We start from the raw sequence: 24,727 nt of genomic DNA on the forward strand, positions 1-24,727 counted from the left end.
AAACTAGCCGGGCAAGGTGGCGGGCGCCTGTAGTCCCAGCTACTTGGGAGGCTGAGGCAGGAGAATGGCGTGAACCCGGGAGGCGGAGCTTGCAGTGAGCCGAGATCCGGCCACTGCACTCCAGCCTGGGCGACAGAGCGAGACTCCGTCTCAAAAAAAAAAAAAAAAAAAAAAGACTAATTGGAAAGGAGGGAACCCCAAGCACATGAAATGTCTGTCCTTTTCACTTCCCTCTAGAAGTGAGCAGACATTATTCACTTCTGGAGGAGAGCAGCTCGGTGTGAGGCAGAGAAGCAGACCTCAGATCCAGAACGCTTGAGTCTAACTCTGGGCAAGTTTTGTGACCCTTTCGGAGCCTATCATTATCTCCCTTATGAGATGACGCAGCTCGGTGAAGGGCCTGGCAGCCAGTGGGTGCTCGATGCTCCTGGCTATTCTTTTCTCTACTCCAAAAAGGGCTCAGCGGCCGGGCACGGTGGCTCATGCCTGTAGTCCTAGCACTTTGGGAAGCCGAGGTGGGTGGATCACTTGAGGTCAGGAGTTCAAGACCATCCTGGCCAACACGGTGAAACCCTGTCTCTACTAAAAATAGAGGTGTGAGCCAGGTGTGGTAGCTCACACCTGTAGTCCCAGCACTTCGGGAGACTGAAGCAGGAGAATCGTTTGAACCAGTGAAGCAGAGCTTGCAGTATAAGTGGTGCGAGATCACACCACTGCACTACAGCCTGGGAGTTGCAGTGAGACTCTGTCTTAAAACAAAACAAAACAGAAACAAAAAGGGCTCAGAGCTGCAGGGCTGACCTGGTAGAGGCTGCTCCCCCAGAACAGCCAGGACTCAGTTGAAATTAGCCGCATTTATTTACGTGCTTCTTACAATGCTCTAAATACCTTTAACATGTTTGTTTTCAGAAGCAGGTTAAACACAGACTCCTGTAATTTTGTTTACACTATTAATTCATTCAGCCAACCATGTCTTCATGGGGAGAATGGAGGGAAACTTATGTGGCACTGTCGCACAATCCAAGGGAGTGGAGATGGAAGTCACAAACCAGGTAGAGGCATGGCGGCATAGCAGACTGCACTGGACTCAGGCCTGCGGGGTTTAGCTTGGAGCCTCACCTAAGACCTAGTGACCACTAAGAAGGCAGAACTCCTAGCAACCCACCCCCAAGGCTGGAGAAGGGTGGAAGAGACCTCCAGGTGCAATTACCCCCAAACCCACGGAGAAGAGGAGGCCCTTCAAGGTGTATTGGGCTGTGGAGTGAAGAGCCGGGCTCAGACCTCAGGCTCCAGGAGGAGGCAGAGTGAGAACTGTTTTCTGTATATACTCAGAAGTTTCCTGAGGTCTTAAGAGTAGGAAGGTGAGAAAGGGAAGGTGTTGCTATCCTATCTAGGTGTACAGAGAGACACACACACCAAGGATGGAGACGGTTTACTGTTATACCAAAAATATATGTATATATCTCTATATATATATATGCAGAAATAAAGGATCAGAAGGCTATAAACCCAAGTATCATTAGCATTTGTATCTGGGTGCAGCATTAAGGCTGAATTCCCCTTTCTTTACACTTTTACACTGAACGTGTATCCTATTTACAATAGAGTGAAACAATAAAGCTGTCTTCATTTGGAAATCAAGGCACCATTATCATCCACATCTTCACCAGGACTGTGGTTGGGGACTGAGGGGAGTAGGGATGAAGATGTCCGTCTCAGAAACCAGGAAGAGCCAAGCTGCGACTCCCCGCTCCCCAACCCATCCTCACTCCTCCTCCACTGCCCATGGCCAACACTGTGGGGCCTGTGTTAGAGACAGGTGGGGAAAAGAGCCCAAGAGCCGTCTGCCTGCACAGAGGGCATCATAAATGAGAGGGGAGGCCGGGCGCGGTGGCTCATGCCTGTAATCCCAGCACTTTGGGAGGCTGAGGCAGGTGGATCACGAGGTCAGGAGATTGAGACTAGCCTGGCTAACACGGTGAAACCCTGTCTCTACTAAAAATACAAAAAAATTAGCTGGGTGTGGTGGCGGGGGGACCTGTAGTCCCAGCTACTAGGGAGGCTGAGGCAGGAGAGTAACCTGGGAGGCGGAGGTTGCAGTGAGCCGAGATCATGCAACTGCACTCCAGCCTGGGTCACAGAGCAAGATTCTGTCTCAAGCAAAATAAAAATTAAAAATGAGGGGGGAACATGGCAGCACCTTTAAAACAGCAACATGGGTCAGGCGCGGTGGCTCACGCCTATAATCTCAGCACTTTGGGAAGCTGAGGCAAGCGGATCACCTGAGGTCAGGAGTTCAAGACTAGCCTGGCCAACATGGCAAAACCCCATCTCTATTAAACAGATGAAAATTAGCTGGGCATGGTGGCGGGCACCTGTAATCCCAGCTACTTGGAAAGCTGAGGCAGGAGAATTACTTGAACCCAGGAGGCGGAGGTTGCAGTGAGCCGAGATCGTACCACTGCACTCCGGCCTGGGCGACAGAGTGAGACTCCATCTCAAAACCAAAACCAAAACCAAAACCAAAAAATAGCAGCACGTTAACACTCACAAATGAATATGTACATGCTAAGAAGCTGAGTGTAACAGGAGATTAACAGAGGGTGAGTAGCAGGATGGTGTCTGGGAAGGGATGTTAATACAGCGAAGGTGTGTTGGCACTAATTGCTCCCAGGTAAGGAAGGCAGGTCCAGCTCCTGGTGCAGGTGGCTCCAGGTCTATCCAGCATAGAGGGGCCGGTGGGTTAGGACACCTTGGTGATCAGGACATTCTCGCAGTCAGGACACCTTGGTGACGCCGTTCCCCGCTGACAGCGCTCTCCCCACCCTGATGAGGTCCTTTCCACTCCTCTGGTTGCTAGGGCACAGGGGACTCAAGGGCAGCTCTGCAGGCCAGTTGGATGGTGGCGGGGAGTGCAGCGAGGAAGGAAAGTGAGGCTCTGTCCCCGTCCTCCAGCCCACTTCCCACCTGTCTCATCAGCAGTGTCCGTGAGATGCTTGGCAGTACCCTAGGCCCTCCTTTCTTCTGGGTCTCAGCACCCCCCTGCGCCCTCCTGCTTCTTGTCTTCATTGGCCTCCATGGCCCAGGCTATCCCTGTCCCTAGTGCCAGTCACCTGGGAGTACAAGGGGCCCAGCTGGCCTCTTCAAAGTGCTGCTGGGGAGGCGGGCGATGCGGCTGCGGCCACGGGAGACTGAGGAACTGAGGGAGGAAATGAGGGAAGGTGGACGGTTACGGCCCTGTCTCTGGACTATGGGTGTGCATTGAGTGGGGCATGTAAATACTCAACACTAAGCTCTGAGAGCAAAGGATGCTGGGCGCCAGCAGGAGCTTCCAGAGCCGGATCTAAGGGCGGGAGAGGCAGTGTCTAGGGTTGGGGATATGAGAGGGAAGTAGCGGAGAGGATGGAGAGTCCCTTTGCTGGATTAATAGTGTGCAGCACCTCCCTCACAGACCAATGGGTGCTGAGCGCCTCCCTCGTGGATCAGCTCTGGGTGATCCTGGGATAGCAAGGGCCAAGGAAACCTCAGGTGGAGAACTAGATGCGCACCCTGCTCACAGGACCTCAGCTGCTTGCTCGGGGGGTCCAGAGACAGAGACACTGGGGGCCCAGAGTCGGCCCAGGTGTCTGCTGTCCTGCTGAGAGCGAGCTCCTTCTCCCAGACAACCAACCCCTCCAAAATCTCACCTCGCAATGCGCTTCTTCTGGCAGGCAGAGGTCCCAGGGAGGGAAGATGTTGGCTTGGGACCCTTCATGGTGAATAGGGGCATGGATCCCCTAGGGAGGGAGAGAGGGGAAGGAGGCCGATCAGCAGGGAACCAGAAGCAGGGCCAGCCGCTTCCTCCCTCCAGCCCCCAGCTCAGGCATGGGGGAGGGTGGTTGGACAAGATGACCTCTGAGGTTTCTTCTACAAAGAGGTGGATTCCTCTCCCTGCCTCACTCTGCCTGGCTGACAGCTGAGTGACAGGCCTGCTCTGGGAGGACATCCAGATGTCAGTTTCTGGTGCACCCAGGGAACTGGAGTTCAAACAGTTTCACCCTTCCACCTGCCTGGCTCTGCGCTTGTTACCAAGAGCTGCTTCTTGGGCTGTGGAAGGGGGCAGGGCACAGATAGGCAGAGCCTGCCAGCCTCTGCACCACAGGTGCAGGTCAGTCTGCCACTGGTTCTTGGCCTTGGACTGTCCTGAGCGGGCTGCTGTTCCCCTTCCCTGCCATGTGTGTGGAAAGGGCGAGTGAGAGCTTCATCTTCTCACTGGAAAATACTGAACTGAGTTTTCTAAGGACCCCCTTTCCTGTTCCAGATGCTGGGCCAGAGGCCAAAATCTGGAGTAGAAGTGGCAGAAAGAGGTATTTCCTAGTGGAACATAGAATGCAGCCCAGGTCAAAGAGCCCGAGTAAAGACAGGAACAGTAGTGTTGGGCTCCCCTAGTACATTCCTGTTCCCTGCTGACTCTTTCCAAGTTGGGGTTCCATTAGCTACGCATGAGCATGCTACAAACCAGCACAGAGTGGGTGGCTTTGCAGCATGGACAGACCAGGCAGGCGCCCCGAGGGAAGTGACGCCTCCTTGGCAGCTGTATAGCTGTATAGGCTCTCCTGGGCCTGGGGAGCAAAGCGGATCACAACCAAAGGGGAACAGATAGGAACCGTCCCAGCTCCACGAGTCAGGCTGTCCTCCATATTTCTCAGCAGCACCAAGAAGTCCCTTGCTGACCAGTGACCCCGACGGAAGGGGTGGAGCGAGACTGGGAGACCCACCTGGGGATGAAGGGCTGGTCTAGCCTGCTCAGCTCCTGGGGGATTTTGTCCCAGCCAATGCATTCATGGAAACTGGGCTTTGAGGGAGGCTCCTCGGAGAGATCGAAGGTGGCGTTGAGGTCTCGAGTGGGCAGGGCCAGCGGGGTGGAGCAGTTCTGCATGGCGGAAGGGCCTAGGGGCACCCGGCTTTTGATGACTGTGGTTGGGCAAAAGTGAGGGGAATGGCAGGGGGAGGAGGCCCTTTCTCCTTTGGGGGTGCTGGGCCCCTGTAAAGGTTGGGCGTCAGGCAGAGACCCTCTCCTCAGGCAGGGCAGGAAGGACTGGCGCTGGCGCTTGGTGCCCCGCTTTGGGGCCATAGGACTGTCTGGCTCCAAGGGGCTTGGTCTCCTCCTCTTCTTCTTCTCCATGGGCCATCGGGATTCCTGGGCTGGTGTGTAGTTAGGTCCAGATGGGATCCCCAGCATGTGCAGGGGGCCACTCAGTCGCCTCGCCATGGTCCGGGTCACAGGGCCAGTGTATCCTAGAGGCTCTGGGTGGAGAGGAGACTGCACAGGGACTGCACAGAAGGAAGGAGAATTTGTAGAACTTGGGGAGCCAGACACTGGAGACATGAAGGAGCCCATAACCCCTCAGGTCTCCTGGGGCCACTCTGTGTGCAGAAGTCTAGGATCCCAGGGGCCCAGCCTCCTACAGCAGCGAAACCCAGTAACTGAGGCCCCTGGACACCCCTCAGCCCCAGTGGGGCCTTGAAGACAGCACCCATAGGCAGGGAGAGCAGGATGAGACTCACTTGACTCTGAACACAGCTCCTGAGTCAGAGGTGCCCCCCTGGCCAGGCCAGAAGTGCTAGAGGCCTCTGCCCCAGGCTCAGTTTTTTCCTCTTGCACCAGCTGCTGTAGGGTCTCAAACTCCGTGATCATGTCGGGGGTCAGGAGGTTGGCTGCTTGGAGCAGGGAGTACTGCCGCTGGGCCAGGCACAGCACCTTAAGGGCCAACCTGGAACAGAAGAAAGGGGATTCCCAGCCCTGCTCAGACCCCGCCTGACCAGGAGCCTCTATGCCATGCACCTGTCCTCATCACTCCAGCTGTGGCTGAGGAGCCTGAACTGGTCCCCTGGTTCCCTCCTGCCTCGCTCCAGATGGGCTGGCCAGGCTCACCACCCTCCCAGCCTGCTCTGCTCCTGCTCCTGCTCTGCTATACTTTTGCTGAAGGCCAAGGCTGGCCAGGATGGCCACAGGTAATGGTGGGAGGTGTCGCCCACTAAACACGTCCCATGACAAAGACAGTGATCTGAGAAATAAGGAAAGGGCACTGGATGGCCCTGGACTCAGAAGGTCTGAGTCTCCTCTTGGCTCTGCCACTTACTAGTGCTGCAATCATGAGTTCATCTACCCTAAGGGCAGTGCAAGGGAGCAGTTAAGAGCCCAGCTCAAGTTAGACTGCCAGTTTCCTGCTCACATCCTGGCTCCAATACCTCCCAGGTTTGTGATCTTGGATGCACTGGTTAACCTCAGTCTCCACAACCTGAGAATGGGGATAACAAATGCACCCACCTCATAGGGTTATTGGAAAGACTGAATGAGTTACTTTACAGACAAAATGTTTAAAGAATACCTGGCATGTAATAAGCACTGTAGGTCTAGCTAACTATTGTTTCCTGTAAAATGGAAATAATACCATCTTGCTGGTTAGGATAAGAGGAGATTATGTAAGATAGGGTATGTTCATCGTGATTCTAAGAAAACCCTCAAAAATACATTCAGTCCATGCTTTCTATTTAATGATTGGGATCCTGAAAAAGTATGTGTGAATCAAGGTGTATTTCACAGGCACTGGGGGGCTATTTAAAGGAAATGACGAGGGTAATGAGATTATTGAGGTTGTAAATTTAGATTCTAATAAAGCATATTTTCTTTCTGTAAGGCACACCTTTGATAAAAGAATAAACACAATTATCTCAGTGGGAATTATCCATGGAAAATGATTTATCCTCAGGTAGTTCTACCAGCCTGGACATCTCTGAAGCCCCCTCCACTGCCCTCAGTCAGGGTGTGCTCAGGGAACACAAACTCATTTTATAATGCAGCCTCAAGGCCTTTTTGAAAAAAGGCAGGATATAAATTAAAATGGACACAGTGGAAACTCATTCTATATCTGCACGAGCCACACATTACAAGGAAGATTAGACAATTGTGAAGCGTGGGCGTTTGGGGGAAATATCCAGGCTCTGGCCCCGTCCCTCTTGCTATGTGAGCCTGAACAAAGGCTCCAGTGCCCCATCTGATAAATGGGGAGCTGGTCTAAATCAGGGGTTTTCAAATTAGGTTTCAAAAACCCATTAGACAGAGTAACTCTGTTTTGACTGTTCTATGCATTAGATTTCATTGTAGCAAAAAACAATAAAAAAAAAAATCTGAAAAACCACTGAATTGGAAAATCTAAGATCTACTCAGTGCTCTAGTGATCCAAGATTCTAAATTCTAAAATCAAAGGGAAATATTTTCAATGATCTGGTGTTAGGACGTTTCCAGCATGGAGATTTGTTACATTTTATTAGTACTTCATCCCCGAGAAGTAGGGAGACTGGGGACTATGATCCGCAAGTCAAGGCCAAGGTTGAAGCAATCTGTTGGAGACCACAAAGCCAGGGCAGAAATAAGGACCCTGGTGTCCTCTCTCCTCATAACAGGGGATCCCTAGCAGATGGGCCCTGGGTCATTGGTAGGAGCTCATGGTTGTTCCCTGGGAGATGAGGGGGACGTCCCAGCAGTGCATCATTTCCTCTCCAGGGCCCCGGGCAGGACCTGATAGCAGGAGACAGATAATGAGCTGCCGATTATTCAGACTGCAGCATTTTTGCTGAGTCGGGAACAGACACTCCCCAACAAGAAATAAAATTAAACAGGCCCTTCTGTCCAGAAGCTTTAAATACACTGCCTAGCGTGAAGCGTGCTGGGGAGGGAAGAGCGGGATGGCAGTAACAGAGCTAAGTGGCAGGGGATTTAGGAACTAGGGGCCAAGGAGAAAAATATTAGCAGCATCTTTCTATGAAGCATAGAAAGAATGGTCCAAAATCCATTTTTCTTTGGCTTTGAGTAGTGGTTGATATTTACTTCTGAGAATAAATAGCCACAGTCAATCCGTTGATGAAGACACGCGATAAACACTGGCTCAGGAAGGCTGTCCTTTCCCCAGCCTGATGTTCAGCTTCCCTTGGCTGCCCCCTCCTCGCTGTAGATGGGCAGCCTGGCCTCAGACTGGAAAGCAAAGCGCAAGTCCCAGCTGCCCTGCTCTGACCCAGGGCCTGCTGGCTGCCTGGATGGACTCTGGCGTTTTGCTTCCCTCTCCTGCTGGGCAGCCAGCTATGTAGAGGAATACGTAGAGGTGATAAGCTAATTGAGTAGGTGATGATAACACCAAAGAGGTGAAACCCAGTAAAGGACAGTGCTGATGAAGAGACAGAGCTTTTGTGATGTGCTTAACACCAATTCCCACCCCCAGGGAGGCTGAACCCGTCACCTCCCACCTGGATTCCAGAATACAGCAAGAAGATACCTACTGTTTAGAACGATCCCGTTCCAGTTCCTGTGCTGAGAGGTGGCCCACAACTGGGTTGGGCTGCAGGGTCAGGCCAGGGGACTCTGGCAGTGCATGTGTGGGGTTCTGCTCTGGCATCTGTGTTGGAACCTAAAGAGGAAGGAGAAGGCACAAGTAGAGGGGCCAGGATGGCCTCCCCACCTTTATAAACAGTTTCTAAAATCCTTCCCTCCTACAAGAGTGGAAATGACAGCTCCTAGAATGACCAGGTCTTGGTCACTTCCAAACACACAACGATCTGATGGATCATTTCTTTTTCCTGCCCAGAATCTGAAATCCTCCTAATGATGAAAGTGCAAGACATCCACATAGAGAGACGGGACTGAAGGGACTCTGAGTCAGGGAGAGGCATTTTTTCCAATATCCCACCAGCTCCAAGCCCTTCCGTTACCCAGGCCTCACACCCCCAAGTCCTACCTCCTCAGCTGGGCCTTCACCCTGGTCCTTTGGGGACTGCTCCTGGTCTGAAGAGTTCCCTTCCATGGCCCTCTCCACCTGGGCCTCTGTCCCCAGACTCTCCTCTTGAAGGGCTCTAGGCCCTGCAGGGAGCTCTGGGGTGCAGGGCTGGCTGGGAGGGTGGGGTGGCAAGGGGGAGCTGGGAAGGCTAAGAGGGAAAGGAGGGTTTGAGGGGCAGGATGTGGGCCAGGTGGGAGAGCAGGGAACGGGTGGGATTTCTGTGGCACCCAGGTCATATAGAGTCCATAAGGGACAGACGCTTAGGTGACAAATGGGCAGTAGCTGAGGGTAGGAGGGGTCAGGGATTTTCTGGTTTGCGAACACCCCTAAGTTCACCTTCTCTCAAATAGTAGGCCCTGCTCTTATGGGCTGGGGTGCCATTTACTCACTGGACACAGCACTGGGTGCGAACCCTTAACCCTAGGGATTGGAGCAGAAGCAAGGAGTCCTATTCTTCCAGAAACTGGAGAAGGGGGCCTGGCTCCCCATCCTGGCTGAGCTGCAGGGTGGGGGCGGGAATGGGCAGTGGAACTCACTGTTGTGGTGGTGGTCCCGACTTGGAGGATCTTGGGAGGTACTGTTTTGGGGGTTGGCCTCCCCCTTCATATACTTGGAGCTTCTTCCTCAGAGCGGCTACCTGGAACAGAAGCAGCCCAGCCCAGCCCCAGAGAACCCCGGCTAAGCACAGGAGGGGAGGGGCAGACAGAGCCCCGGTCACACCCTCAAGCTCCTGCCTCTGGCTCTGTGCCCCCAGGGCAGGCTCCTAACCTCAGCCTGGAGCTGTTGGCAGATGGTAGCATACTGGCTGATGTGACAGTCCAGGCTGGTCACGTTGCTCTTCAGCTGAGATGGGGAATAGGAGAGAGATTTATTTATTCATTCAAAGCAGCTTTTATCAGCTACCTCCGACAGCCAGGCACTGCGCTAGGTCTCACCCATGTCCCCATGACCCACCCTCGCAAGTGGGGAGACACAGCAGAGAAGGTCAGTATCGTGCCTAAGACCACAGTGAGGGGCAGAAGACCCCTGACTCCACGAATAAGACCTTCTTGCCAGGGTTAGGGTGTTCTTGCAGTGGTCCCAGGAGAGCCAGGGCTCCCTAGGGGAGGGAGGGAGGGAGATAGGGGTCAAGCAGATGTAGCAGAAAGCATGTATCAGTGTTTATGCTTTGCTGAAAATATGCTCCTGCTGCTAAAAACAAGTCTGAACTAGACCACTGGCCAATGAGAGGCCACCCTCCTGCTGTCTTCCTTGGTTTTGGAGACCATCTTGTCCCTCTTAGCTGGTGACTTCCCACCCAGGGATGAGGACTGTGTCGCTTCTATCACAAAGACTCTCTGAAGACAGAGGAAGTTCTTTTTTTTTGAGACAGAGTCTAGCTCTGTTGCCCAGGCTGGAGTGCAGTGGCATTATCCCAGCTCATTGCAACCGTCACCTCTTAGGTTCAAATGATTCTTCTGCCTCAGCCTCCGGAGTAGCTGGGATTACAGGCGCCCACCACCATGCCCCGTAAATTTTTGTATTTTTAGTAGAGACGGGGGTTTCACTGTGCTGCCCAGGCTGGTCTCGAACTCCTGACCTCTGGTGATCTGCCCCCCCTCGGCCTCCCAAAGTGCTGGGATTACAGGAATGAGCCACCATGCCCAGGCCAGAGGAACTTCTTTCCTTTGCCTTGGGGACACTTGGCCCAGGGATCTGTGGGAGCTGCTTGGGTCCCACCCTTCCCTGCTCCCCGGCGGAAGCACGCACCGAGAGCCTGATCTCCTTGGCCCGGTCGGCATATTTGAGGGTGTTGTATGTGTCCTCATAGGCCAGGCTGGAGGGGCTGATGGCAGCGATCATCACTGTGCGGCAGTTGCCCCCGAGGGAGTCTTTGAGCAGGCGGGTCAGTTTGCTGTCCCGGTAGGGCACATGGGTCTTGCGGCCCTGGGGGGTGCAGTGAGCAGGTGTGGGGTGAGGAGGCTGATGGCACTGACCCAGGATGGGGCCCTGTGGCCTTTGGCCCTGGGTTCAGGTGCTCAGTTGCTATCCTAGGGGGAACGCTGGCCTGCGCCGCTTTACCTTTGCGTCGGCCAAGGCGTTGAGGACGTTGATGAGAGCCAGCAGAGATCGGTTGATGTTGGCCCCCTCCCGCAGCCGCTCCCCCTTCGCATGGGTGCTGGATGCCCGCTCTGAGCCAGCTAGGTCAATCAGGCTCATCTTGGCCATCTGGACAGCCTGGGTCAGTCCTGGAACCCTGTCCTGCTGCTTCACAAAGATCTGAAGGGAGATGGCAGGGGTGAGGGGGAGCTAGGCATCAGGAGCCCTGGTTTCAGGCTCTGACCCATGACCTCACCTGGAAGATGGCATGGGAGCGGGAGGAAGTCGCGTTGGCATCAGTGGGGTGCTGTGTGCGGTTACGGTTCCCCCTGGTCAGCATCTCCAGCAGCTGCTCAGCTGAGGCTGGCTACAGAGGAGAGGCCCAGGAACGGGGCTGTGGGTTCCCCGACCAGGACTTTTCCCCTAACAGGAAGGGCTGCTCTTCAGAACCTACATCACCCCCTTGATACCACCACCACTGCCACCACCATCACAGAACCTAGGGCATCCCCAAACAGTTTTGTGAGGGAACCCCAAGGACCCATGGGGCCGATCGTCCTACCCAAGCCCAATCCCACACCTGGTGGAAAGAAAGTCCTTGCACCACCACCCCCTTGTCGGGGTCCTCGCGGATGGCAAGGGGCCCCTTGGGTTCCAGGAGGTCATGGATCTGCTCATTGTACACCTGAGAAAGGAAGAAAGGAAGAGGCCTGAGGGAGAGCGGCCCATCAGGAAACCTCTCCCTAGCGGCTGGACAGGGGAGCTGAGGCCGGGGTGTATCTGAGACACCCACAGGAGTGGTGCTTCCCAGGACTGTGTTATATGACCACAGCAGGGTGAACAGGTGGGTGTCTCCAGTGCAGCCTCTCATTGAGCTGTATCTATCTCCTTGAGGGGCCCCAGCTCTCCATTTCCTGCCACCCTGTCCCACACCAGCTCACTCCACCCCATGGGCTCACTTCCCCCCAGGTGGTTGTGAGAACGAGGCCCAGGGCAGGGGCAGCCGACCTCCTGGTAGCTGATGAGCACCTCGAAGCACTTCTCCTGCTGGCGGGCCTCCAGGCGCCTGTACAGTTCCACGGTGGTCAGGTACATGATGCCGGGGTCCCCCTCCCTTCCCAGCATGGTGTGTGTCTTCCCAGCCCCGGTAGCCCCGTAGGCAAACACTGCAGAGGACAGAGTAAGGAGGAGGACCCCAGTGCCTTGCCACCCAGCTCAGACCTTCCCTTGTCCCTCAAGCACCTTTCCTTTGCCTCCTGTGTTCCCTGGTCCACTGCTCCCACTAATCGCACCCTCCATGTTCCCACTGCAGGCTTGGAGTTCTCTGTGTGTTTGTTCTGCTCCCCCATAGGCCAGTGGATTTGGGATGACCGGATCTCCACTATGGGTGTCGGCTATGCCTTCCTTCTGTAGGCGAGGCAGCTTTTGGTGTTGAAGGCCCACAGTTATCTCCGTCTTACCATTTACCCTGGTTTATCGCCACACACTGTGGGTGTGATCTGTGAGTGGTGTCTTCCCCCCTCTAGACTGTGAGCACCGAGTGGACAGGAGCTGTCCTGTCTGATTTGCTGGTGCAGCCCTGGGCCCAGTAGAGTGCCTCCCCCATAGACTGAATGAATGAATGGGGGTCCCACAGAGCATGATGGGACATTGTACAAAACTCCTTAGTAAATCGTGCCCAGCCTGGGGGAGGCGGGCACATGCCAGAAGACACATGAAACCCTTCCCTTAGGAGGAGGGAGGGAGGCCAGGCCACTGCCAGGCAGGGCTGAGGTTCTCACCTGAGCAGTTGTAGCCCTGAAGGAAGCTGTCCAGGATGCTGTGCGTGGTGTGCTGGAACACGTCCTGTTGGGTGGCTGCCTCGCCAAAGATCCGGTCAAAGACAAACGTCAGGTCTTTGCCCTTCTTCTTGGGGCCATCATGGGTGCCGCCCCACTTCAGGCTAGGGAGCCCTCCATCGGGCTCCTCAGGGTTAAACACCAGCACCCGCTCGTCCACCACCTGAACCACTGGCCGCCGCTGACTGTCCAGCTCCCGAGGGGTGGGGGGCCGCACCCGCACCACCACTTGCAGCGTGCTGTCCTCCACTGCCATCGCCGTGGTGACACCTGGCCGAGACATGGTGGAGCTGAGGACCAATCCCACCCCAGGCCTGACCAGGTGCCCCCTCAGCACTCCAAGGCCCCCTCCACCCACTCCCAATGACTGGTCTCTGTTTTATGCCTCAAGAGAGTAAAAATATTGGTGCCGAAACCAATTATATCTCTTTCGCACTTGAAATACCATCTTTGTCATACTCAAATGACTATATATATATATTTTTTTGAGACGGACTCTTGCTCTGTCGCCCAGGCTGGAGTGCAATGGCGTGATCTCGGCTCACTGCAACCTCCGCCTCCCAGGTTCAAGCGATTCCCCTGCCTCAGCCTCCTGAGTAGCTGAGATTACAGGCACGTGCCACCATGCCCAGCTAATTTTTTGTGTGTATTTTTAGTAGAGATGGGGTTTCACCATGTTGGTCAGGCTGGTCTCGAAATCCTGACCTTGTGATCCACTCACCCCGGCCTCCTAAAGTGTTGGGATTATAGGCGTGAGCCACCACACCAGGCCTCAAATGACTATATTGTTGGAGGCCTCTTACTGGGCTTTCTACTATGTTCCATGAATCCATTTGTCTATTCTTTTTTTTTCCCCTTACTTTTCATAACCCTCATGTAGCTCTGTCTATCCTTGGGCCAGTGCCACACTGTTTCCATGATATTACTTTACAGTATGCTTTCCAGCTAGTAAGGCGAGAACCTCTTCATTACTCTTTCTTTTCTATAGCTTTCTCGGCTATTTTCAGGCATTTATTATGCTACTTGATTTTAAGAAAATTTTATCAAGTCTACCCCCAACTTGGAGCCCTCTCCTCCCTCAAAAACCCTATTGGGACTACAGTTTGAACTGTATTACATTTACATATTTATTATACTGAGCCTTTTATTTTTTTACTTTACATAAGCCTTTAGCAGCCAAGTGTATTAAACGCTTTCAGGCAAGATTGTGGCTACTGCCTTTCTTTTTGTTCAGATATTTTTTATGTCCCTCAATAAGATTTTATAGTTTTCTATCTCTTCAGTTAGTTCTGTAATTGTCCTTTTAATATATTTCTCAGGTGTTTTATGTACTTAATTGCTCCTGTGGATGGAACACTTTTCCCCATTTACATTTCCAGCTGATAATTACTAGTATGGAGGAACACAACTAATTTTATATATTCACGCTATATCTACCACCCCCAAACTCTCTTATTAATTTCATTTATTTTTGTTAGAACTTACTGAGTTTTCCAAGTATACAATTATGTATCAGAAGAGGAAAAAGTTTTTACCTTTTCTTCTCTATATTCATACCCAATATTTCATTTCTTGTCTATTGCAGTCTCTAGAATTTCTAAAACAATGTTGAATAATTATGATAATGTGCATTCCTGTTTTGCTTCTGATTCTAAAGGAAATGGCTTTAGCGTTTCCCTATTTAGACATTAGTTTTATACAAGTAGTCTTTATCACATTAGCAATTTCTTCTATTTTTGTTTTACTTGGGGTTATTATTAGGAAAGTCTAGAATTTTATCAATGCTCTTTTAGTATTTCCATATACACACACACACACACACACACACACACACACACACACACATATGTATTTTTTTTTTTTTTGAGACAGAGTTTCACTCTTTGTTGCCCAGGCTGGAGTGCAGTGGCATGATCTCAGCTCACTGCAACCTCCGCCTCCCAGGTTCAAGCAATTCTCCTGCCTCAGCTTCCCCAATAGCTGGGATTACAGGGGCCCGCCAGCAGGCCTGGCTAATTTTTGTGTTTTTAGTAGAGATGGTGTTTTGCCACGTTGGCCAGGCTGGTCTCGAACTCCTGACCTCAGGTGATCTGCCCACCTTGGCCTCCCAAAGTGCTAGGATGACAGGCGTGAGCCACCTCACCCGGCCATCCCAATATGTTTATGTGTTTTTTTCCCCTTATTTTGTTGTTATGTTAATTTATTAGATATTATTCCTGGTATCAAACCAACCATACATTCCTGGAAAAAATCCTACCCCGGCCATAGTGAAGTTTTTAACACTTAAATGGTCAAACATGTCAATCTTTTATTTTATAGCTTTTATGCCATACTTAAGAAGACATTTCTTCTACAAGGTAATAAACCCTCTTCTTATATTTCTGTCTAATACTTTTTCTTTCTCATATTGAGGTCGTCATGGAGATGGAATTTTTTGTGTGTGTGAACTATGTGAGGAGGTTTCTAAATATATTTTCTTTCTAATTGGTAAGCAATTATCCTCAAGGTCATTTATTGAATAGTGCATTCTTCCTCCACCAATTTGAAATGCCAAATTTAACATAACTAAAGTCTCATAGAAACATGAATTTGTAGCTGGGTGTGGTAGCTCACACCTGTAATCCTAGAACTTTGGGAGGCTAAGGTGGGCAGATCACCTGAGGTTGGAAGTTCGAGACTGGCTTGACCAACATGAAGGAACCCCCTCTCTACAAAAAATACAAAATTAGCTGGGTGTGGTGGCACATACCTGTAGTCCCAGCTACTCAGGAGGCTGAGGCAGGAGAATCGCTTGAACCTGGGAGGTGGAGGTTGTGGTAAGCTGAGATCATGCCACTGCACTCCAGCCTGGGCAACAAGAGTGAAACTCCATTTCAAAAAAAAAAAAAAAAAAAAGGAACATGAGTTTGTGCCAGGTGCGGTGGCTCATGCCTGTAATCCTAGCACTTTGGGAGGCTGAGGCTGGCAGATCACTTGAGGTCAGGAGTTTGAGACCAGCCTGGCCAATGTGGTGAAACTCTGTCTCTACTAAAAATACAAAAATTAGTTGGGCATGGTGGCAGGCGCCTGTAATCCCAGCTACTCAGGAGGCCGAGGTAGGAGAACCACTTGAATTTGGGAGGCAGAGGTTGCAGTGAGCTGAGACCACGCCATTGTAATCCAGCTTGGGTGACAGAGACAGACTCCATCTCAAAAAAAGAGAAAGAAACATGAATTTGTTTCTGGACTTTCTCTTCTGTTTCGTTATGTCCATTCCTTTTCCAGTACCTCACTCTTGTAATTACTGTGGTTTTATCATATATCACCTCATTGCTCTTTTTCTTGGCTATTTTTAGGCATCTTGTCTTACATATGGTTTTAGAATCAGCTTATGAACTTCTATGAAAAATCCTTCTAAGATTTTAATTTGGATTATTTTGAACTTATAGATTAATATGAGGAAAATTGGCATCTTTACAATATCAAGTGTTCCCACCTAGGAACCGATATCTCTTTCCATTTATTCACACCTTTACAGTCTTTAGTAAAATTTTATAATTTTCCTCACATGGGTATTATATATTTCCTGATAGGCTTATTACCAGTTATTACATGATCTTTGCTATATTATGTATAGAATCCTTGTTTTATTTTTATTTTTTTTGAGACTGAGTCTCGCTATCACCCAGGCTGGAGTGCAGTGGCACCATCTCGGCTCACTGCAACCTCCACCTCCCAGGTTCTCTTGCCTCAACCTTCTGAGCAGCTGGGACTACGGGTGTGCACCACCACGCCCAGCTAATTTTTGTATTTTTAGTAGAGGTGGGGGCTCCAACTCCTGACCTCAAGTGATCCATCCGCCTTGGCCTCCCAAAGTGCTGGGATTACAGGCGTGAGCCACTGCACCCACCCACTCCTTTTAAAATTACATTTTCAAACTCCTTTCTTCCAGAAGATAGGAAAGCTACTGATTTCTGCATGCAGATCTTGTATCTGGCCACATTGCTCAACTCCCTTATTGGTTCTAATAGATTGTCATTGATTCTCTTAAGTCTTTCAATTAAATGATTATATCGTTTGCAAATAATGACAGTTACTTTCTATTTTTAGCTCTTCTATTTCTTTTTTTTTTTTTTTTTTTTTGAGACGGAGTCTTGCTCTGTCGCCTGGGCTGGAGTGCAGTGACCGGATCTCAGCTCACTGCAAGCTCTGCCTCCTGGGTTTACGCCATTCTCCTGCCTCAGCCTCCCGAGTAGCTGGGACTACAGGCGCCCGCCACCTCGCCCGGCTAGTTTTTTGTATTTTTTTGTAGAGACGGGGTTTCACCGGGTTAGCCAGGATGGTCTCGATCTCCTGACCTCGTGATCTGCCCGTCTCGGCCTCCCAAAGTGCTGGGATTACAGGCTTGAGCCACCGCGCCCAGCCAGCTCTTCTATATTTAGTTCCCCACCTCCACTGCCCATTAGGAAGGTAGGAATGGGTGTTGAATTTTATAAAATGCTTTTTGGCACTTGCTGAAGTGATCACACATATTTCTTCTTTAATCTATTAATGTAGAGTGTGACTCAACAGATTTCCTAATGTTGACTGGGTAATAATTCCAAACACATATTTACTCATATCTTATATCTTATATCTTACTTATATCTCCCCCAGACTCTCTCCTTGGTTTTTCATTTCTCTTTCGAAACAGTGTACCAAGGGTAGGGATGGAATTCTTGGAATGCAGCGTACCAAGGGAAGGGATGGAATTTTGGAATGCATCCTGGAAAAGTTCAGCCCAACTCCAGGGATATATTGACAAGAGGTGAGGAACGGGCTGTTCCTGGGCATTCTGAATAGATGCATGCCTTCCAGGTAAAGACTAGCTTCCACTGGTGGGTCGCAAATACCAAGGTCATTCAGCAAAGAAAAGTGGGGTTTCTACCTGACACTTTAGCAAATAGCTAAGGTTTTCCTTGGGGAATGAGACAGAACTGAGCTGATTTGAAACTCCTGTTCCCTCACCCCTAAACTTCTTAACTTCTTCCCCATATAAAATAAGAGAAAGATATCAACCAACCATAATCCTTTTACATGTATGTAATTCTATTCCTGTCCCAGCAATCAGATTGCCATAGTAAGCATATTAGCTAAGTGCTCACTGTGTCAGAAACTGTTCAAAGCACCTTACACATATCTCCTTTTATCCCCATTGCAATCTCACAAGATGGATACTATTATTATACTCATTTTTCAATGAAGAAATTGAGACAAAGAGGGTTAAGCAGTTTGCCTAAGGTCTCAATGCTAGTGAGTGATGGAGCCCGATTCCAACCCAGGCAGTCTGACTACACACCGGGCCATACTGCCTTACAGTGATATTACATATTATGCTACAATGATCACATTGTTGTAATAGTCCCTTATGTTTGTATAATAATTATAATCCCTTTTATGGAATTAGCATTCTGTATTCTATAAACACTTTCAAATAGATGGACTGTACCTAATTTTCTTTTTCTTTCTTTTTATTTTATTATTTTTGAGACAGAGTCTCGCTCTGTCGCCCAGACTGGAGTGCAATGGCGTGATCTCAACTCACTGCAAAACCTTTGCCTCCCGGGTTCAAGCAATTCTCCTGCCTCAGCCTCCCGAGTAGCTGGGATTACAGGCGCCTACCAGCACAGCCAGGTAATTTTTGGATTTTTAGTAGAGACGAGGTTTCACCATGTTGGCCAGCTGGTCTCGAACTCCTGACCTCAGGTGATTCGCCTGCCTTGGCCTCCCAAAATGTTGGGATTACAGTCGTGAGCCACTGCGCCCGGCTGTACCTAATTTTCAACAGAGAGGGTTGCTGTCTCCTACTCTTGCAGACCTACCCCCAGGAAACCCCACTTTGGCACCCGGGGAAGTGAAGGCAGAGGATGCCTGGGTCCACATTTCCTGGCAGTCGCAGCTTCCCATGGGGAGGGCTTTAGCTGAGGAGGAGCCACGGAGCAGCCTAACATTCTAAGCAGGAAATTAAAAAGGGCACTGGCAAAGGAGTGCTCATAACCTTTACAGTTCTCTCCTCCCGCCTCCTGAGGGCCAGTGTGGCTGAGTCTGTTTGCCTAATGAGATGTTTTCCTTCTTGCTGAGATGGTGCTGGGGGCATGGGCACAAAGTGTGGATGACACTTGGCATAGCCGCTGCTAGGATGCCTGGGTCCTGGTCCCTGTTCAGCATCTGACCAAGGTGGAGGTCTTTCCACAAACCACACCAGGTCAATGTCGCGTCAGCTTCCCCCTTTGAGAACCAGAGAAAACAGCTACCGAGCTGCTCCCGCCCCAGGGGATGGGGAGATTAATGAGAGAACGTGTGTCAAGTTTGCTTTGATCCTTGGTTGGAAAGAGCAGTTCAGCCCAAAGTACAAGGGAGATGATTCTTTAATAAGATCTTCAGGATTCTCAGCCAGTCACAGTCACGTCCTGTTTCTAACCCAGGGCAGCTCATTAAAACCCAGAGGCTAGTGCTCTGCCAGGCTGGGGCTGGAAAACCAAGATTCTGTTGTTTTGGGGATGGCCTGCTCTGCCCACCCTAGTAGAGACAGGCCCAGTGAGCCCATGCTCCTCAGAAGTCCCTGGAGAAAAATTTCAGAGGACTTGAGGGAATCTCCCTGCAGATACTGGGAGCTGAAGAAGGTAGTAAGGGTGAGGGGGTAGGGGAAGAAGCCCAACCCCTGGATGCCCTAGTTTTACAGGTGATGCTGTAGCCCCCTTCATCTCTCCTTCACAACCCTCATGCACTTGTTTTTTTGTCCTTAAGCTCCAAGAGCAGGACCTTCTTCTGACATAGTCTGTGTACCCCAGGTGCCTGGGCACCCAGCCCAGCATGCAGCAGATGCTGAATTTGTCCTATGAATAAATAAGGGCCAGAGAAGAGCAGAGTCTGAATCCAAAAGTCTAAAAATAATTATTATTACAGCTAACATTTACTCAGTGCTTACTATGAATTAGACACTATGCTAAGTGCTTTACAAATGGTGTTTAACTTTCATAACAATTGTTACATCCCTACCCTACAAAAGGAACAGGAGGCACAGGAACTTGTCTCCCAAACGTGAAGTAGCAAGGCTAGAACTTGACCTCTGTCACCGGGGACACTACCCCATCCTTAGGCTGTTCTGCCCTGCAATTGGGCTTGGGCAGCTTCCATCTCCTCCTCACCTTGGTACCCACAAAAGAACAGCACCCCCGGGCCACTGGTTCTTCCTACATGTGGTCATGCAGAGGAAGAAATTGTGTTCTTTTGTTTTTTTAAATAGATAATCATAAGGCTGTAATTGATGATAGTGTTGTGAGTTTCTTCCTAATCTTAATTTATTTTTATTTATTTTTCTTGTCTTACATTTTCGGTTAGGACCTCCAGCACAATATTGAATAAAAGCAGTAATAGTGAGTATCCTCATCCCTTTCCTGATTTTATAAAGAATGCTTCCACTATTTCACACTTCGTTTGTTTAAGGAAATTTGTCTCCATTTCTAGTTTACCTATATATATTTAAAAGTCATGAATGGATATTGAATTTTATTAAATTCAATTTTCTTTTTCTTTTCCTTTTTTATTTTTTTAGACCGGGTCTCACATTGTTGCCCAGGCTGGAGTGCAGTGGTGGGATCACCGCTCACAGCAGCCTTGAACTCCTGGGCTTAAGCCATCTTCCCACTTTATCATATCACCTACCTCCCCAGTAGCTAGGACCACAGGTATGCCACCATCCCTGGCTAATTTTTAAGTTTTTCGTAGAAATGATGTCTCACTATGCTGCCCAGGTAGATCTCCAACTCCTGAGCTCAAGCGATCCTCCCACCTCAGCCTCCCAAAGTGCTGGGAATATAGGAGTGAGCCACCACCCCTGCTCCTATTGAATTGTATTTCTGTGCCTAATAGGATATGTTTGCTCTTTAAATCTCTAAATGTGTAAATTGTATTAATAGATTTTCCAATATTAAACCATTCTTTCATTCTTGGGATAAATTCAACTTTGTCATAATCTAGTTTTTAAATACATAATTGGTTTCTGATTGCTAATATTTTATTAAGATTTTTACAACTACATTAATGAAACAGATTGACTTGTAGTTTTTTTTTTTCTTTTTTGAAATGGAGTTTTGCTCTTGTTGCCCAGCAGGCTGGAGTGCAATGGCGTGGTCTCAGCTCACTGCAACCTCTGCCTCCCCGGTTCAAGCAATTCTCCTGCCTCAGTCTCCCTAGTAGCTGGGATTACAGGTGCCTGCCACCACGCCTGGCTATTTTTTGTATTTTTAGTAGAGATGGGGTTTCACCATGTTGGTCAGGCTGGTCTCAAACTCCTGACCTCAGGTGATCCACCCGCCTTGGCCTCCCAAAGTGCTGGGATTACAGGCATGAGCCACCGTGCCTGGCCTGACTTGTAATTTTCTTTGTGTCATTTTTGATCTCAACAATACACTCAACATGTTTTCTCTTTTTTATAGGGAGAGTTTGCATAAGGTAGAATCATCTTTTTTAATTGCCTGTAAGTTTCTGGTGGAATTTGGTATAGATTTTTCATGCCTATGTAGATACATTTTAAACTAACTCAATTTTTTCTATGGAAAATTGAATTCCTCAACGGAGTAGTCCTAGATCTAGTCAAAATTCCCATAACTTCTTGAGTCAGTTTTGGCAAGTTGTTTTTTCCTAGAAAATTTTCCAAAGGCATTGTCAAAAAGAATGTTTCATTGCGTTTCTCTCTCTTTTAATCTCTGTAACTGAAGTATGTACCTATTTTTGCTCCTAAGATCTTTTTTTGTGTGTTTTATTTCTTTGTTTCTCCATAAGTATTGCCAGAGGTTTTTTTTTATTAGTCTTTTCTGGATACAGCTTTTGACTAAAATAATCCTCTATATTATATGATAAAACGCTATTTCATTGATTCTGCTTTTAGTTTATTTATTTATTTATTTATTTATTTATTTATTTATCGAGACAGTGTCACTCTGATGCCTACAGTGGAGTGCAGTGGCACGATCATGGCTCACTGTAGCCTCGACCTCCTAAGGCTCAAAAGATCCTCCCACCTCAGCCTCCTGAGTAGCTGGGATCACAGGCACACGCCACCATACTCCCCTAATTTTAAATTTTTAAAAAGAGATGGGGTTTCACCATATTGCCCAGGCTGGTCTTGAACTCCTGGGCTCAAGCTGTCCACACACCTTGGCCTCCCAAAATGCTGGGATTACAGGGGTGAGCCACCACACCCAGTCTTATCTTCTTTTATATTCTACATATGTTCTCTGCTGTTCTGTCTTATTAAAGTTTGGTATTTGCCTCATTAACTTTCAGTTTCTTAAACAAAATGTTCTAATATAAGCATTTAAGACTATAAATTGCCCTCTAAGTATCACTTTAACTGCGTCTCACAAGTTTTATAAATAGTATTTTTATAATTGTTCCATGCTAATTATCTTTTAATTACAATTATGATTCCCTATTTGACTGACTTAAGTGTATTTTTTAAAAATTTCAGGCCAGGCATGGTGGCTCACGCCTATAATCTTAGCACTTTGGGAGGCCGAGGTTGGTGGATCAGCTGATGTTAGGATTTTGAGACCAGCCTGGCCAACATGGTGAAACCCCGTCTCTACTAAAAATACAAAAAATTAGCCAGGCGTGGTGGCGGGTGCCTATAATGCCAGCTACTCCGGAGGCTGAGGCAGGAGAATTGCTTGAACTTGGGAGGTAGAGGTTGTAGTGAGCCAAAGTGGTGCCACTGCACTCTAGCCTGGGCAACAAGAGCGAAACTCTGTTTCAGGGGGAAAAAAAAAAATCCAAACATGAGCTGGGCACAGTAGCTCATGCCTGTAATCCCAGGACTTTGGGAGGCTGAGGTAGGAGAATAGCTTGAGGTCAGGAGTTCAAGACCAGCTTGGGCAACATAGGGAGAACTGTCTCTACTTCCAAAAAAAAAAAAAATTGTAAATGTGGTATTTATAATTTAATTGCTTACATAAAGAGATTATCTTTTATACAATATTCTGATAGTTGTTTAGATTTGTTTTGTGGCCAGGTATAAAAACAATTTATAAATTTATAAAATATGCTACATGTATACTTTTTTTAACTTCTATTTTATTTTATTTTTTGCAACAGTATAAATGTATACTTTTTTTAAAAGGTATAAATGGAATTGGGTTAGATAATATAAAGACCAACATCTTAAAATAACTCTCTAGGGGTGGGGAAATTCAACAATGAAATAGGCAGAGAATGACTGGATACCTTTGTACTTGTTGAAGCATGGGATGCAGTGATTGGGGAAGAAATAGAATAGGGAGAAGATTGGAGAAAGCAATATAACATTGAGATGTTCTCCTCTAAACCAGGCTTAACATCTCTGAGCCTCAGTTTTCCAACCTGTAAATTGTAAATAACATTAGTATATACCCCATATATTTGTGAAGACTAAATGAGTTCATTCAAACCTGGTAAGTGCTCAATAGATATTAGCATTACTGTTAAATTATATGACATATGGCATTTTCCCATGATGCTAGAGGAACCAATGTCTTCAATAAAATCCCTTAAGTTCTGTGGCACAGACCAGGCTTAATCTTTTCCATGTCACTTCAGTTCCTTAGAAGGTCAAAGCTAAGGGGAGATGCATCCTAGGAGCAGTAACAGAGGCCTGGTCTTCTGTCATATAAATGTTCTTTCACTTGTTCCTTCATTCAATCAAATATTTGGCCAGGCGCGGTGGCTCACATCTGTAATCCTAGCACTTTGGGAGGCCGAGGCAGGCGGATCACCTAAGGTCAGAAGTTCGATACCAGCCCAGCCAACCCTGTCTCTACTAAAAATACAAAAATTAGCTGAGTGTGGTGGTAGGCGCCTTTAATCCCAGCTACTCGGGAGGCTGAGGTAGGAGAATCGCTTGAACCCGGGAGGCGGAGGTTGCAGTGAGCCAAGATCGTCCCATTGCACTCCAGCCTAAGAGACAGACAGAGAGACTCCAACTCCAAAAAAAAAAAAAAAAAAAAAAAAAAAAAAAAAATTTACTGCGTGCTACAGCCACTGGCACGTGCAGCTCTGCAATCGGTTCAGTAAAGATGGGTGGAGAGGGGCTTACTTACTCCACACTGACATGCAGGGAGTCCCAGGCCTTTAGTTCTAGTGTGCATAAGAGCCCAATTCTTCCTCACTTGCGAGCAGGAGGACCTTTCACGGGGCCGACTTATAGAAGGCCAGGCCCCAGTGGCAGATGTGCAGGCCCAGTCTAGGTCCAGCATAGATAAGCAGAGGGGTCCCGACCACCCGTACGGGTGTGTAAGGAAGCGCCCCGCTTCCCGCCCAGTTTAAAGGGGTCCATGCAGGGCCTGCCGGGGCGGCGGCAAAGCTCAGTCTCCGCGCCGCACCTTGACGTCCAGCACAAAAGAGGCCTGGCTCAGGCCACCGCCCGGAGCAGCTGGGTTTGCGCGTCTGAGACCTGAGAGCAGGCGTTCGCGGAGTCGGCTTCGCAGTGGGCCAGGGCTTACCTTTTGTCGGTTCTCCGCCGCTGGCGTCGCTGCTTGCTCGCGGGTCCCACTGCCACAACACAGACAGGAGTACCCACCCCAGGGGAGTGCGCCCCACACTCTCCCCTACCCGCGCCAACCTCCACCTGGCGCCTCGCGTTCAAATTAGCCGGGGCGGCAAGACCGTGCTTCCCATTGGTCAGCTACCGGATCGCTGATTGGCTGTTTCCTAAGTAACAAAGTGTTGCGCGAGCCGTTCACAGTGCGCTTGCGCACGTCCTCTTGCTGGCTGCTGGAGGTTCCTAGGCTGTCTCTCGGGGCTGGGCACACGAGAGTAGCCGGCAGAAGCCAACCCAGGGTTCTGTTACGTGGGGCCACAGTCTCTGTGGTCCCCGGGGCTAGGCTTAGCACCAGTTACAGCAACCAGACATCCAACAGGTGTTTAAACCTGTTTTTCTGTAGGCTAAATTCATATCGGTTTGTCAAGAGGGGATTGTCAACCGCTGTCAGCAGCGTCTTTCCACTG

The 24,727-nt window shown here is 49.3% G+C and overlaps 1 protein-coding gene across 7 annotated transcripts; it reads right to left on the reverse strand.

Moving 5' to 3' along the window:
- Positions 1 to 2,629: 2,629 nt before the first annotated feature.
- On the reverse strand, positions 2,630 to 24,372 carry KIF18B (kinesin family member 18B). 7 transcript variants are annotated; one of them, XM_005584465.5, is made up of 17 exons: positions 24,223 to 24,372; positions 12,671 to 12,997; positions 11,898 to 12,055; positions 11,470 to 11,574; positions 11,146 to 11,256; positions 10,872 to 11,069; positions 10,560 to 10,736; positions 9,579 to 9,653; positions 9,347 to 9,447; positions 8,772 to 8,958; positions 8,317 to 8,444; positions 7,871 to 8,119; positions 5,548 to 5,753; positions 4,758 to 5,286; positions 3,687 to 3,776; positions 3,114 to 3,199; positions 2,630 to 2,884 (listed from the first exon to the last, which is right to left on the reverse strand). In XM_005584465.5, exons 2-17 carry the CDS (start codon positions 12,981 to 12,983, stop codon positions 2,778 to 2,780), a joined length of 2,820 nt encoding a protein of 939 aa, XP_005584522.3. In that variant the 5' UTR covers positions 12,984 to 12,997; positions 24,223 to 24,372; the 3' UTR covers positions 2,630 to 2,777. The 7 variants fall into 7 exon arrangements, 5 of the variants coding, with proteins under 5 accessions (XP_005584522.3, XP_015294106.3, XP_015294107.3 ...); XM_015438620.4 differs by having other exon boundaries at positions 4,758 to 5,313; XM_015438621.4 differs by lacking the exon at positions 7,871 to 8,119 and having other exon boundaries at positions 4,758 to 5,313.
- Positions 24,373 to 24,727: the final 355 nt, after the last annotated feature.

The sequence above is a fragment of the Macaca fascicularis genome, chromosome 16, assembly GCF_037993035.2.
Source record: "Macaca fascicularis isolate 582-1 chromosome 16, T2T-MFA8v1.1".
In the NCBI taxonomy this organism is placed as follows: Eukaryota; Metazoa; Chordata; class Mammalia; order Primates; family Cercopithecidae; genus Macaca; species Macaca fascicularis.